The following is a 16,983-nucleotide window of genomic DNA, read 5'->3' as shown; positions in this document are numbered from 1 at the left end:
AGGTGACGCCCGGGTACCCGGAATATGGTTAAATGTTAGGGGTTCGTAGAGAGGAGTGCATACTACATGCCTATGTTACATTTTACGAGGCATGAGTATCCCATAACGCTAGACAGTTATGCCCTGATTCACCCTACGTGGAGAGACCAGCTGTTTGGCCGTTGCCAAAACGAGAGGGGATCAGGAGCATTTATGTTACAATGTTATTGTTATTACAGGTATCTTGTTGCACTCTGTAGATGTCATGGCAGCCCCACACAAGGTCAAGGTGTCGAAAAGGTGGAGTCACTTTTCTTTCCCCCCGAAACAATTAACTTGTGCATCAGTATGTCAATGGATCGTCATGTCAGAACTTAGATTCCTTACGTGGAACGTTCGAGGCCTTGGTAGTCCTAATAAGCGCCTGATGGTAGCTACTCACTTAAAACAATTGAACCCACACATAATTTGTTTGCAGGAGACACATCTTGTTCCTTCCAAGGTACAGTTCTTGCATAAGCCCTGGGTCCAATGGGGAGTACACTCCTGTCACAACACTTCGTCGAGAGGGGTCTCGATACTGATACATAAAGAGGTGCGCTGGGAGGCGAAATCACAGTTAACCGATCCAGAGGGTAGGTTTGTGTTTGTGCACGCTCACATAGATGGTGTCCCTTACAATGTGATGGCAATATATATACCGCCACCTGCATCCATGCAGGTTTTACGCCAAGCAGCCCTGTTTGCAACGTCACACCCACAGGCGAGGAATATATGTTTGGGGGATTTCAACATGTTTTTAGACCCATCATTAGACCGGTTTCATAATGCTAATACCCCCCCAGCAAATGCGCAACAGAGCAGTCTATCACGCTTTTTTGCAGAAATGGGATGGACAGATTTTTGGAGGCAAAGACACCGGTCGGCCAAGACCTTTTCATGCTATAGTGCTTCCCATAAGTCCTTATCCCGCATAGATTACATTGCAGGATCCATAAGCACAATTCCACACATACAAGATATACAATATCACCCCAGAGGCATATCTGACCACTCACCGGTGACCTGTGTCATAGGCAAACGGTCCACCTCCTCAATGCATAAAGTCATGATCCATCCTTTTTGGCTAGAGTTAATAGGGCCAACAGACAGGATGCCTGAACAATTAATTGCATTCTTCCAGGCCCACAACCCAGAGACTGCCTACACATCCCTCTGGGAGGCAACAAAAGCATACATGCGCACCTGTTTACAGTCCGCAATCTCATTTATTAAACGAGAATCAGTGAAGAAGGAGGTAGAACTGGCAACACAAAGCCAGGCCCTGGAACAGCAATATATCGCAGACCCCACTGAGGCAAACAGGGTCAAATGGTTACATGTGGGTCGCCTATATCTTCATGCCCTAAAAGAGAAAGCTGATAATAAGATGTTCTTTTATAAGCAGACGGCCTTTGAACTGGGCAACCAGTCAGCAAAATTGTTAGCCCACTTAGCAAGACAGCACACCATGTCTCCGCCCATATTAGAGATCAAAGATGAGCATGGATCACTTTTACAAACCCACTCGGAAATTCTGAATAGATTCACTGAATTCTATACAGATCTATACAATACTAAATTAGAGAAGACAGGTAATGACATCAACGCATATCTAGAGGAGGTACACTTCCCGACACTAACCCTGGAACAGCGCATCCAAATGGATGGCCCCATAACCTCAGAGGAGATTGAAGATGCGATAGATAGTCTGAACAATAACAAGGCCTCAGGTCCTGATGGGCTCCCCAAGGAGGTGTACGCCAAGTACAAAGAACTCCTCGTACCCCGATTGCAAAAAATGTACTCCTCTGCCTTTGAGGCCGGGGCTTTGCCACCTTCCCTTTATGAGGCCACGGTAGTATTAATCCTTAAGCAAGGAAAGGATCCAGCTGATTGCGGGTCTTACCGCCCCATAGCATTACTCAATATTGACTACAAAATCCTTACTAGGATTTTTGCGACTAGACTGAATACCGTGATTCTCTCCCTGGTCCATCCAGACCAATGTGGCTTCATGCCAGGCAAATCCACATCGGATAACATCAGAAGGGTACAGGTGGCGGCACAGATGGGACAGGTGACGGGGGGGAAGCAGGCCTTGGCCTCCCTAGACACGGCTAAGGCGTTCGACTCTATTGAGTGGGCCTTCCTCAAACAATGCATACAGAAGTTTGGATTTGGGCCAAGATTCTCCACTTGGATAGATATCCTATATGCCTCCCCAGTTAGCAAACTTTTGATCAATGGAGAGCTATCAGTCCAGTTCCAACTACACAGGGGAACCCGGCAGGGATGTCCTCTTTCCCCGCTTCTCTTTGCCCTGGCAATTGAGGCTTTGGCTTTGAAACTTAGACAGGATAATCTCTACCGTGGCATAAAAGTGGGAGAAAGAGAAGATCGAGTCGGCTTATACGCCGATGACATGGTGCTGTTCATGTCCGATGCAGAGACCACCTTGCCACATGCGATCTCCCTAATCAGTGAGTTTGGGAAATACTCCGGACTACTGGTGAATTGGTCCAAGTCGGTGTTCATGCCGCTGGGCACATCCCCTTGGCGGGGACCTGAGGTGGTAGAGGGGCTGAAAGTGGTCACGGAGTTTGTATATTTGGGGATTACCATCTTTAAGACATACCACAACACAAGTAAAAGGGTAACGGACCCATTGTTGTCTTTCGCTAGAAACAAAAGCAAGGCATGGAGAACCCTTCCGCTCTCAACTGCGGGTAGAATAAATTTAGTGAAATTAATTATACTGCCCAAATGCCTATATGTACTACAACATGCAGCGGTGCCGATACCAAAAAGGTTCTTAAAAACACTACACTCCCTTATAGGCACCTTCATATGGAACACTTCCAGAGCTAAGCTAAGTCTAGCAACATTACAACGCCCCAAAGAAGAGGCGGGAATGGCCCTACCTGACTTTTACCTCTATTACATAGCAGGTCAGCTCAAATATCTTAGACACTGGGTCACAGAACAACCATTGCCAAATGCAGAGCATCATCTCATGCATCACTTGGGCGTTCCTAGCCTTTGGCCGGTTTTAGTACCAAATCCGGACTTAGAACTTCCCTTACTTCCCCTACATAGACTTGCTAGGCAGGTGTGGCAGGCAACAGTTAAAGTGACAGGGTTCACGGGTACCATAGCAGAGATGCCGCTTTGGAACAATCCATCACTACCACAGCTACAACAGCTGGAGGGGGTTCCTTATGGGAAAGTAAAGGTATACGCACTCTGGCCGATGTATATAATGCGAATGTCCTCCACTCCTTTCAGGAACTCCAACAAAAGTTTGAATTAGAGAGAAGTTTCTTTTACAGATTCCTACAATTACGACATGCCTTAGAATCCCAGTTTCCTCCCCCCAGGACACCCATTTCCTCCTACCCGTTAATAGGAATATGCAAAACACAAGGGCCTGGGGGCATTATCTCGGCTCTATATACCCACCTCACTCAGGGAAAGCTAGCCAGCAACAAACTCCCGGTGCTAGATAAGTGGAGGACTCTCATCCCTACACTAGAAGATGAATCAATGGACGAATTACTTGCTGCACATACCAAAGTGTCCCCCTCAATAAACAACAGGATGACTCAATTATACTTCACCCACCAGGCCTACCTAACACCCGTACGCATGGCAAGGATGGGACGAGTTCCGTCGACTGCCTGTCCAAGATGTGGTGAGCTCGGGGCAGATTTCTGGCACATGAGCTGGATCTGTTCCCCGATTCAGAAGTTCTGGAAGGACATCACTAGCTTTTTGTCCTCTCTACTACACGTTCCCATCCCCATGTCCCCTGAGGCATGTCTTTTGGGTCTTCTTTCTGAAGAAGATTGGTCTCATTACCAAATTATTTTCCTGAGGGAAACTCTATTCATGGCCCGAAAGAGCATAGCACTCAGATGGTATGATCCTAATACCCCAAATGTAAACATGTGGAAAGCACAAATTAACCAAATTCTGCCATACGAAAGACTGGTGTATAAACATCGCAAATGTCCTGACAAGTTTGAACGTGTGTGGGGGAGCTGGTGTGAGTCGAGAGACACAAATTATTCAACGCGTAGACTGAGACAGGAATTGAGAGACCTGACTTCGACAGTATAAAGCAGCAGAACACCGGGAAAGACAGATCACACTCTATCTTCGGGGGGACAATCCCCTGGACATGGTGGCGGGTAGACCCTGGGTGGGATGATGGATGGCGGAAGGTATTGGAGCGGAGGGTGCATCAGAAATATTGAGTGGAGGATTTAGGAATGGAAAAGGGGCTGACACATCAAGTACCTGTAATGTTTTTTAATGTTTCATAGTTGAGACTAGAAGAGTTGAGTTCAGACTCTAGTCTGTTGCGTATTATGTATGTTTTATTTTTTATGTCTAGTTTATTATGATTATTATCATATGTCATGGCACAATTGTACAGCCGAACAAACAGAGACACGGTAGAAAACACTCCTTTTTATTTAAAAAGAGATATGATTTATTCATTGTCATATATTATTTTGATAGGCTCTGCATCACTGTATTCATACAACTTTGTACTATTGTATACAGATGTTAATGTCTTAATGTACTGAACGATTGCTGTGAACATGTTTAATAATAAAAACAGTTTAAAAAAAAAATTGGCAAACAAATGGAGGAACGACATACAGAAACACATTATTACACAAGGCCCGAGTGTAAACAGTAAGAAACCATCATTAGTCTTTCCTTCACTTTGTAGTATAATAGATGAATAGTCCCAAACTGATCTCAAACAAATCGGACTATATCAGGGCATAAAGTAGAGAGAAGTAATGGCTATTCACACAAATGCCCAAGAAGAGATAAATGCCTACAACCAAAGCCTGCGGGAAAGCATGAAATGTATACCAACCAAGGACCAAGACCGAGAAAGCCCGGACACTGGTTTCGCCACGAAATGGCTTCTTCTGGGGGGAGTCTCCTTTTCTTGGGTAATACCCTTGAGAAGGAAAAGAACAGGCATGTTGAGACTTGCAATGCTGTACAGTATCCTCCTTTTCCCACAATAGAGATTTGGGCATTTTCAGGCATGGCATTATCCTTCTTCCCATATCTCTTCTTCAGTAGAAGATTATATCACTATACCGCCTTAAAGGAAACCTACCATTTCAAATGGTCGGTGTAAGCTGTAAACACCGAGCACCAGCTCAGGGTGAGCTGGTGCCGGTGCTTAGTTTCGTTAGTGTTATAAACCGCGGTATCACGGTTTTAACACTTTTTAAACTTTATAGCAGAAACTGCTTCGGCGCTGCGTGCGCACGATCGTGCGCGCGCCTACATTGGAAATGCCGCAGGCGGTGCGCGTGCACGGTCGCGCGCAGTGCCGAAGCAGCTTCTGCTATAAAGTTTAAAAAGTGTTAAAACTGCGATACCGCGGTTTATAACACTAACGAAAGTAAGCACCGGCACCAGCTCACCCTGAGCTGGTGCTCGGTGTTTACAGCTTACACCGACGATCTGAAATGGTAGGTTTCCTTTAAGTTGGTCATTGGCCTCCCCCAATTCGGCAGCTATTATATAACCTACTTTTATCTGCTGGACATTATAAATGTATTCCATGTTTACTGTGGATTCCACCTAGTAAATTTCATACAAAATGCAATGTCTACTATTTCTTGTAGTGAAATGCAGTGAGTACTATTTCTTGCAGCATGTTCATAGACTATAGGTCAGTGGTGGCGAACCTATGGCACAGGTGCCAGAGGCGGCACTCGGAGCTCTTTCTGTGGGCACCCGGGCCATCGCCCCAGCACACCAGACAGGACTCAAAGAATCTTCCTGCAGTTCCAAGCAACTTAAAAGATGCTGCTCTCAGTCATATATTAAAGTCATACTTACTTTGCTACTTGGGACTGTAGGAAGAGGTAGAATGAGTAGACAGGAACAAATTATCTCTGGAGGACCTCCTGCTGGCCCCACAATTCTCTGTGTACAGAGGGACACTGGAAAGAATCTAAAATGATGCTAATTTTCCATCTTGTCCTCAGGAGGTCAATATGATCGAACATTGTTGATGAACAGGGAGCAATAAGATACTGCTTTAATTTTTGGTTTGCACCTCATGATAAATAAGGGGGGTTTTGGCTTGCTGTTTGGGCACTCAGCCGCTAAAAGGTTCGCCATCACTGCAACTGAACTTAGCAACTGCAATTATATACTTAAATGGGTTTTTCAGGCACATTAACTAATGACCTATAGATTGGTGAGTAGTAATTGATCAGTGCTTTGAAAACTGTGCTTTCTCCAGCTCCTAGTCTTCCTCCTCCCGATATCCTATAAAAGATCCATTCTATGGCTTGGTTTTAGCTCGGGAAACCTTATGAATCCTTATGCCTGCTTACTCACTCTATCTATCTATCTATCTATGCGATCTCTATTTCATCTAGAAAGACAATTTGACATGCTTTGTGCAGGGCTGCGTAATCTGTATGCGCTATATAAATAAAGAATTATTATTATGCACATGTGTCCATGTCTCTCTATTCCTTCTCTACCTTCATACCTATGGGCACTTTCTGAGGGATCAGGTGGTAACCCTATCTATCAGACATTTGTTTTATTTTATGTATAAACACAAATGTCTGGAATTGGAATATCATTTCAATGAAGTTGTCTGCACATTGTTTTGTGAGGCCCCCTCTTTGTATTCTATGGAATGTGGCCATGCTTCATTACTGCATATGTAGGTTATGGGGCAGAAGAATGAGGGACAAATATGGTTTTTCTGAATTACATACGGTAATATTTCTGGAAAGTGCTATATATGTTGTCATTTAATATCACAGAACGCTTCACCAATACATGTTAAATTATTCCATGCGTCCTTAAAAATCCCCTACATGACATCTTTGCTAACAATTTGTCACCGATGTCCAAAGAATTACAAGTTCCCAGTGTTTCCATTAGTAAATAATGAGTGGTTTGTGCTTGTTTTCAGTTTGTGTTGTCATACGGAATGACCGCTTGGTCCTGAATTCGAGCTCTCGCTATAATATGCAGTTAGAGCCAAAAGCCTGTCCTTGCTTAACCCGACACACAGGGTTTGGTGCTGGCAGCAGTGTCAAGCTAATACTTCATGAAAGAAGTCAGCAATTCTGGAAGCACTGATATATAATCTTTTCTGCAGGGAGAAACAAAATGGTTTCAAGGCAGTACACTGCTTGAGACCTGAATAATGGACCCCTCTTGTACAGAGCAGCGTCTTCTAGTCTGACTTTGAACTAAAATCTTACAGGTCTCCTGAGGTTAATCCGCAGCTAATTCTCTCCGGATTTTATTGTGTAACATTTTATAACATTTTAGGTCATGTTTTTAGTATTGGGGTGCCATGTGGTTATGTCATGCCTTTAGGGACTAAGCTAAACTACCCTAAATGGATAGATTTTATATATTAGTAGAACAGGAATTCAGGAAAGTAACGCTTACTAGAAAGGAAACTGCAGCATGCCTTATTCTTGTTGGTTTGTGAAGTTTTTACCCTATATTTCCAGTTGGAGAAAGATCATAACTAAAGCGAAATACATGTACATTCTTGTATAATCCATGGAAACACTCGGTGTGCCAGAAAAGATTCCCATTGTTTCTCATAGACCTTTACCTTAATCACCTGATCCCCACCACCTGGCATTGTCTTTGAAATGAGTTCTAGCAGAATTCCACAGAAATTTTGACTTTTTTTCTGACTGCCACTTTGCACTCTCTTCTGGCAGTAAAGCATTATAAATAAATTTCACACAGTGTACAGTGAAACCTCTCCAGTAGAGACTAATTTTTCTTCAATCTGATAACACAGTGCACAGTTTGGAAATATGCATCTTTTTTATTGCGCACATCAGTTATGTTGGCTTTGAGGCAATTTTACTACTCCTTAAAATTTCTTTATTCATGTTAATTTTTTGAGTGAACCAACCCACTCCATTTTTATTCACTTTAGACAAGTTACTCCAGATTTATCACATGAATGTGTGACAAAATGCACTCCATCCCCCCATTTTGTGCAGGACAGGGTTAAGGACTGTGGAAGATTTGTTTGAGTACACTCTTCTGCTGATGTATATAAAAACAGAATCCGTTTAGTTAAGAGTTATCATTCCTGAAAAATCAAGATATTCTTTTATATGAAGATTTCATGTGTGTATATAATTTCAAGTCATAAAGAGGTACTAAAGAAGTAACATGAAAAAAAAATCTTAAATGTGCTCCATCAATTTGACTAAAATCATGTATTTTTCTACCTTTTACAATGCAGCCAAAGGAACTTTGAGTGAAGATACCATACGAGTTTTTCTGCAACAGATTGCTGCTGCCATGCGCGTCTTACACAGCAAGGGAATAATCCATAGGGACCTGAAGCCTCAAAATATACTTCTCTCTTATGCCAGTCGAAAAAAGTCAACATTTAGTGGCATCCGAATAAAGATTGGTAAGTCCTGATGGAAAGGTTACATAGAACTGGTAATATTATGAAGATGGATTTCAGCTATATAAGATTAATGTATTCAAAAGAAAAGCAGCCATTTTGATCTAAGTGTGGCCTTACGTTATACACAACCAGGAATGTTACTAGGTCATGTTTGTATCCTTTCAGGCTGTGTTTTGGAAATGTGCTGTTATTTTGACAGATATGACAGTCCTTTATAATTTTGCAATATTTTTAATCTGTACATAAAAAATTATGATGTTTACTTGTGTAGTATAAATTATACCAATATTCCCTGCTGGTTGTGACCCTGCTCATTTGCTATAAGTATTGTGATCACCTATTTACTATAGAGCAGGCAATAGAAATGGCTTTATGCCCTGCTTGTCTGCAGAGACTCTGCTGAGTAATGGCAATATAGCGGAGAACAATCTGTTAATTCAGGAAAATGTTCATTTCCAATGGAAATTAATTCTAGACCTAATCAATTTGGTATTTATTTATATTGGTTAAAATGCATTCACTGAGTTTTTGTTACATGCAATTTTGTGAAATTCCCTGTCATTCGGTGCACCATACAAGGTCTTTGTCCAGGTTAACATGGTAACAGAGTGACAAAGACCAGAGGTCCAGCACCTGCTTTCTGGTGGTATATATTATTTTCTGTTTTCTGTGTAAATGCTTCTATGTGTTATTAGGGAAGCTAGAGATGGAAGCTTTACAAAAATATTTTATTTAATTGGTCACATGTTAACAGTAAATTGTCAGTTCTATGCCACACTGGATACTTATTGGTTATTGTGTTTTGCTATTTTATGCAATTTTGCCAACTAGTACATTTATTCCTGATGTAATTTTTCAAAATAGGACATTTTTAAAAGACATTCACATGGACACCATAGAGCAGTCTCAGATTATTGCATCCTGTTTTTTCTTGGACAATTTGAAGGACAGGACAATATTTGCAGTCCTTTATAGAGTACAATTAGAAGATGGATTACATTGCTAATAGAAACTAAATTGCAACAGTCTGCAACACAAAATATTCAGAATAAGCCCAAGAAATTGAAAGCCAAATCTATAGGGATAGGTATCTGCATCATATGTCTTATGGTCCCTATAGTAGTAGCTGTCGGTAAGATCAGCTTTAGTAGCTGAGTGATTTCAGAGGTAAAATTGCGCTTTGAAATTTGTGGACTTTCCCTATAGGGAACCTCAAAAGTCGTGCCTGCCCATTGCTCCTTTAAAAGGATGCATACCATATTCAAGTCTAAGAAGGTGCAGGTATTCATGAAACATGTTCCCTGCTATCTATCACCCCACTCCACTGCCATTCAGACTACTCGTATGAAGAACCACTGCTGTTGTAGTGGTACTTAAAAATGTTAATGCATCAGAATCAATGTATGTTAAAACTTTCATAACCATTTGTAGTATTTGTTTTATTTTCACTCATATACCTTTTATACATGTCCTTATGCATGTTTTTTTTCTTTTCTCTGTTTTAGCGGACTTTGGCTTTGCACGTTATTTACAGAGTAACATGATGGCTGCCACATTATGCGGATCACCAATGTACATGGTCAGTAGAGCTTCACAACACACTTGCCTTTAACAGCTTTAGTACACACTTTCTTAAAATGTTATTGGAACTATTTTGCCCTCTTGCCGAATTTCGTTAGTTTTAGAAATTTGTAGGTTTTGTTCTTAGCTCTTATTGTAATTCATTCCAGAGGCTAAAGTTGATTTAAAGGCTTGTATATTAAATATTTAGTACATTTAGGTTACACTTCAACTTATATAAATATATTCTTTCATGCATATGGATTGTTGTGGTTATATGGATTTTCAATGGCTGCTGGGAGGACCTTGGCCTGATTTCAAAGCGTTAACCTTGCATTTTGCTATTGTCATGTTTTTATGAAATGGTGTAAGCATAATGTTAGCACAATGCGATCAGGCCAAGCACCTCCCCGCAGTCTTTGAAATGCATTTCAAACACAATACAAACATTACATTTGAACACAGCCGCTAATTTCACAAAAAGTCCCTATCATTCAACCCAAATTAACTACATTTTATTGTTACTGCCATTTTCTATCTAGCTTCAACATGTATATTTGAACATTCTCTATAGATGGCTATTGGCATGAAAATTTTTTTAATAGGGTTATTCCGGGAATATGAACCTTTGATACAAAAAACCTTCGTTCTTTAAATAAATTAATACAATAATACACAATCACATTCATCACAAAATGGAGCTTAAATAGTTTGTCAATATGGAAAAGCCCATAAGATTTAGTGAATCATAAAACCAGAGTAATATCCAAAATGGCCGCTAAAGGATACTGCTACACACATGAGCCCTCAGTTCTCTTAGCTCTCATGTTCTGCTCCCAGTGATCTCTGAGGTGATAATCTAATAGACTGTCCTGCTCTGTTACTACAGTAATGGCAACTAATAAACTACATGCGTCCTTCACCTGCCGTCACTGGATTTCCTCAGCCTCCATTACATGGAATCTCACAATATTGGATGTGTCACTTCTGTGGCCTTACTGTGATGCTTCAGCCCAAACAATTTTTGGAGTCTTTAGAAAATGAATCTTATTATCGAGTAGCTGGGGGAGAAGGGATGCTACTTGCACACGAGTCTCACACACCTCATAGTAGAGTCTGTGGAGCAACTTTCCTTTAGCCTCTCCCTGTCCAGCCCAGCATAATTGAAAAAAAAAGACCTGTCAATGATACCCCTCCCAAAAATAGAGGAGGATCTACTGACATGATCCTTTTTAATGTGACCACTAGAAGAAGTGTTTGTAAGTAATGGGTTAATGGGCAAATTTCTTAATTCATTGTTTGGAGACTGCTCGTCTCCATAGGCACCAGCTGGCAGGAGCCAAGGATGGAGATCCTGTATGTGGTGGGTAGTAGTTAAGGGCAGGGATCCTCTATATGGGCAGTAGCATTGGTGTAAGGACAGCAGAAGCTGAAAACAAGCATCCTTTATATTTAAAAGATCTGATGTTGGCCTCATGCCCCTCCTCTTCCTCCTGCCTGCACCTTCAAACCCCCTTTCTCCATTCTTCACACCATTCTGTCCTTTTTCCATTCTACACCTTCTTGCCTCCCTCTTTCTACCCCCATGTACCCCTCTTTCTCCATTCTGCACCCCACTGCTCCTCCTCTTTCTCTATTCTGCACACCCCCTCCCCATATCTCCCTCTTTCTTCATTCTGCACCCCCATGTTCCCCTGTTTCTCCACTCTGTAACCACACGCTCCCCAATATTCCGTTTTTCTTCATTCTGCATCCCCTATATTCCCCTCTTTCTTCATTCAGCACTCTCTTTCTCTGTTGTGTACCCCTCCTATCCCATTGCTTTTCTCCTGATCGCACCTTCATATCCCCCTCTTTCCCACACAGCCTGCTCCTCTTCTACAGCCTCTTCCTGTGTAACACCACATGTTCATGACCTCCTCCCAGGTCCTTTAGACTTTTTGTAGATTGGATTTACTGGTGGCTAAACAACCTGCGATGATGTCACTGATTACAGGGTGTTGTTGGCATTACAGCTCCTTTAGACCAACCAGGAAATCTAAACATCTATATCATCCTCTTGTCCCTCCAGCTCTTAACATGTTGTCCCAAATAAATTATATCAGTGTTGTCCCTTCTATTCCCCCACATCTTCCCTTCTTTTCTCCATGAACTGACCATGTATAGAGATATCCGGAGTTTCTGTGCTTCTTGTTGTTAGGTCCGCCCACAAATCATGATATGCCACACTCCCTCCGTCCTCATGCACACAAACGGGCGACCAAGATCTGGATGGTGAGGAGCGCTCACTCTTGCATCCACCAGCTCGCTTAGGCAAACATCCATTTGTGCACATGATGCTTTACTGAGAGTAATGATCCATAGCTTAACACCATGATGATCGCATGACCTGTCCAAGCAGGTGCAGGTCATCTGATGTGTGGATATGTAACCAGCTTAGAGACCAACCATCTTCCGTCCTTTGTGAGTTATACTGCAGCAAAGGCGTTGGACAAATTAAAGGCCCGGTAGCATTTCTGCAGCTAAATTTTAAATAACTAATTACATATTACCTTATATTTTAAAGACCCATTTGAACATTCATTATGCTTATTCCTGAAATTTACCCCTTTACTTATTCATGGATTGACCTTTAAAACACACTACATTAAAGGTATTTCTGGCTATTTGTTTGCATGCGGTACAGAAGTGTTCTCAGGGTTTAAATGAAAAGAAATTTTATAGATTAACATGGAACTTTTACATGGCCACTATTCTAGGAAAACCGGCTTCAGTATTAAACATTGTGTCCTGCAGTATTTGCATAGAAATCAGTGTGCATTTTGAGAGTCACTGTGACCTGTCAGTCTTGAGATAATGGAATAGTTCACACACATAATACAATCGGAATTCCTAGAATTATGTTACTTAATTGAAAAAAGTTAATGTGTAATGCATGAATTCATGGATTTGTTATGTACTGTCCAAAATGGTTGTTACAGGGGATCTGTAAAGAGGGAGCTTCATCAAAGAAGTGCACTGATGTTGTCTTGACAGTTTTACAATTACCTAAACTCATTTACCATGTTGTAAATTATGTCATTTCAGATCTGTACTGTAGATGCCACATAAAGCTTAAAGGGAACTTGTCATCAGGATTTCACATTTTGACTTAATGTCAAGTTCCCATTTATTCTATAATAAACATTCTTAGTTCCATTCAATTATAAAAGTATACCTGGCTCCCTGCCTGCAAAGAGTATCGAGTCATGAAGGGTGTCTGAGCCAAGCTGCAAAACTCCCTGTATTATCACTGCTCTATTAGCTATCAGCCCATATGTCTTCATGAGGGAACAGGAGAGGTGTCCTGGGAGAGCAGTGGTGACACAGGGACAGCAACTTCCTTGACTCGACTCCTCTTTTCTAGCAGTCAAAATGTGAAATCCAGGTGACTATAGCCCTTTAAAGAGAACCCGTCATGCAAAATAACCCCCCTAAACTAAATATATTTTCATAAACTGCCATTAGAGCATTGCCTCTATCCCTTCATTGTCCCTCTACATGCCTGTAAACCTAAGCAATGAGGTCCTAAAGCTGTATGCAAATGACCTGTGAAATGTCCAATGAAGCATTAGCATATTCAAGCTGTCCACTCTATTCATGAGTGGGAGGCACAGCCACACCCCCAGTGCATGACTGACAGCCTGTATAATGATGTGAGGCTGTATAATGATGTGCTTCCTGGTGCTGCTGGCCACGCCCCCTGCAGCCTGTGTGTGTGTGTGTGTATAGGAGAGATACAGCAGCTCCAGGCTGCAGCCATGTTACAGCAGAACATGTCAGATTAATGTGTAGCTGAGGTCTGTGTCTCTCACATGTATATTAGGAGGATGCAGCATGTCAGCAGATGCAGCACACACACTAACCATGCTTTACTATACATTACACACAGAGATGAGCAGGGGGAGGAGAGGGGAGGGGTAACAGGGGTGACATCACTGCCTCTGACCATGTGACCAGCCTCATTTACATGATAAAAAATAGATGATTTTACAATGAATAATGTATGAAATAACTAGATAAAGGCTGGCATGGGATCCTTGTGAGCTGCTCCAACAGGTAGAGGTGACAGGACTCGTGACATAGACCTGATGACAGGTGTCCTTTTAAACAATTTGCTAAATTTATGAGATTTCCTTTGAACTGTGAGGATAGACATAGAAATGGAAATGCACCGAAAATGTCAAGTGTTGTAGTATGCAGGTATGCAAACTGTATATGTAACTTTGATGACAGCCCTTGAGATCACTGCATCGAGAAGTTCCACATAGTCTTTGAACATGATCCTTGTGGTCTACCCTTGTGTAACAAGCTGTTGTAAGTTTCCATAAATAGAGTAAATGTTGTTTATATGTATTATTGCTTCTGTAAATCTATTGCAAAAGTTGTGTTCTATACTTTCCAGGCTCCAGAAGTTATTATGTCCCAAAATTATGATGCAAAGGCAGACCTGTGGAGCATAGGAACCGTCATTTATCAATGTCTAGTTGGCAAACCACCTTTCCAGGTAACCACTTTACAGCATATTTTATTGGATAATTTACTGCTTGAGGTTTCAGTAACTATTATAGGGAGTTCGATTAGCGGTTCTTGGCGTCTGTAGAATACCACAAAAACATCTTCATGAAAATACTTTCTTACTAATGGTCTGGCCGTAGTAATTGGTGTTTGCATGACCTTTTTGGTAAGATAATAGCATTTGGCATAATGTTTAATGCACTTTTGATTTGTTTTTATTCTCCATGTATAGAGAAAAACATAATAATTGCTCTAAATTTGCTGTAAATGTATATCCGGGTCATAGATTGTAATTCCCATCATAATCTAGCCTAGTTCATGCTCGCATAGGTTTATGAAACCTCACACAATATATTACTAGATCAATAAAACGTCTCTGCTAAATAGTTTTCATGAAAGGTTGGCACTGAATATAGTGAAGGAACTTTGTAGGAGGAAGCCTATTCTACCATTACTTTAAAGTAAAGTAGTATGATATGCCACATACATTTGTTATTACTTGGCATCAATGTGTCCTGCTTCTGCATTTGACAAAGCCAATCCAAGTGCGACAGTAAAACTTAACTGAAAAACTGTTGTAACATGTCTTTGCGTTTCATTTACACTGTGTTTACATTTATGTTATTAATCATCTTAACCACTTGCCAGCACTTTATATGTCACAGTTGTCGCCATCATGTTAATGTTGCACTACAAATATGATAGCACAATATTTACACTGTTTACATTATGTAAACACAGTTGGATTGCCTTTAGAGTGCGTTCAAGGAAACCTAGCATTTGATTTTATTATGAACCAAACATACCTTGAGACTGCTGTAGCTACACTGATGCAGGATCATATCTTGGTTAATCCCTGAGTTGAGTAAATTTTGTGCCAACTATTCCACATCAAGGATGTTGGTTAGTGATGAAGGCAACCTCCACCAGTTATCCTATGGCAGCACAGAACATATCAAGCATAGAGTTTTAGTTATACCTTCTCATTACAAAGCTTGTGATGGTTTTAGTTTACTTTTTTAATTGGAAAACTTTTAGTTGTTTTGTTGGTATTACTGCCTGTTCTAAATCTATAGGTGGAACCAACGCAGAAGACCTTTCTTCTGTATACTTTTTCTTTGTTGTGCTTTGGCACCTGGTTTTGGCTTGCTTATACTGCTGTGTGAAACTGTTCTGTTAAATATGTAGTGGCCCTGCCTAGATACTGCAGCGCTGCTCCCATTTAGGTGAATAGAATTTGTGCTCCAGTAGCTCAATATGACAACTGCACAGTATACAAAGACCTCTGCTTCTATGTACTGGGCTAGTTCCAGTGGCTACGGCTACCAATATCAGCTGATGGGTGTCCGTCCCCAGCAATCTGATATTGATGACCTGTCTTAAGGACAGATTATTAATATTAAGTTGTTTGCACTAGCACTAAACTGGTAATTGGTGGTTTCAGTATTTCAGTGGTTTACATCATAGTCACATGGCATATGCATCCATTTCAATTATGTTGGATTATTTGTTGCTTCTAAGATTACATTATTGTGGGAACAATAGCGATTGAATGGATAACTCATGCCTATTCATGTCTTTTTGGCAGGCAAATAGTCCTCAGGATCTGAGACTCTTTTATGAAAAAAACAAGAACCTTGTTCCAAGGTATTATTGCATTTTAATATTTCACACATTAGGAGCATGTAGTAGTCTCTGTGCTACATTCATCAACCTGGTGGGCCTTAGTGATAAATGAAGCATCGCCTGAAGAGACAACCACAGGTCATCACAATGTTTTCTGATACTTTCCGCAGAAACACATTGCAGCTCAGAGCTACTCTGAAACTGTATCTGTCTTTATTATATGTATTACTGTACATTTACTGCCTCATACAATATGAAACTTGCCCTATTGTGTTTACTTTTTTTGTTAATGTGCCCCTGGATTTCTGATTGCTTATGTATTCTTAGTGAAATTGTTTTCTATAATCTATCATTCTAGCATTCCTGGAGAGACCTCTACCTATCTGTCGGATCTGCTGCTGGGACTACTTCAGAGAAACCAAAAAGACAGGCTAGATTTTGGCAAGTCATATATATATATTTATTATGTGTTTTGTGTGTGTGTCTGTCTGTCTACTATATATGGGAACATACAGATTCTGGCCCACAATGAAGTGTGGATTGCAAGTGGGCAGCTTCAGCATATTTTAAGCTGGTGGGCCTGAACATTGCTGATTCATTTTGAATACATGCAGAATTGTATGGAGGAAGAAAACATTAAACAGAAGTCTTACATTTTATAAAACGTCCATTTGCTAGTCCCTGAAGAGGGCAAATGTAAAGAGTGGCTTGAGCACTTATAGACTTTGTACCTCCAACTATTGGCCATATCTATT

The 16,983-nt window shown here is 41.0% G+C and overlaps 1 protein-coding gene across 1 annotated transcript in view; it reads left to right on the top strand.

The window, feature by feature from the left end:
* ULK2 (unc-51 like autophagy activating kinase 2) overlaps positions 1 to 16,983 on the top strand; it is a 69,388-nt gene that overhangs the window by 29,626 nt on the left and 22,779 nt on the right. Inside the window, exons 6-10 of the mRNA XM_072136413.1 lie at positions 8,312 to 8,485; positions 9,991 to 10,064; positions 14,490 to 14,591; positions 16,191 to 16,249; positions 16,587 to 16,669. Of these exons, the coding sequence (XP_071992514.1) occupies positions 8,312 to 8,485; positions 9,991 to 10,064; positions 14,490 to 14,591; positions 16,191 to 16,249; positions 16,587 to 16,669 (492 nt within the window). The remainder of the gene's footprint in view (positions 1 to 8,311; positions 8,486 to 9,990; positions 10,065 to 14,489; positions 14,592 to 16,190; positions 16,250 to 16,586; positions 16,670 to 16,983) is intronic.

The sequence above is a fragment of the Engystomops pustulosus genome, chromosome 2, assembly GCF_040894005.1.
Source record: "Engystomops pustulosus chromosome 2, aEngPut4.maternal, whole genome shotgun sequence".
In the NCBI taxonomy this organism is placed as follows: domain Eukaryota; kingdom Metazoa; phylum Chordata; class Amphibia; order Anura; family Leptodactylidae; genus Engystomops; species Engystomops pustulosus.
The sequence above is the reverse complement of the archived record's forward strand: the minus strand, read 5'-3'. Positions and strand labels throughout refer to the sequence as shown.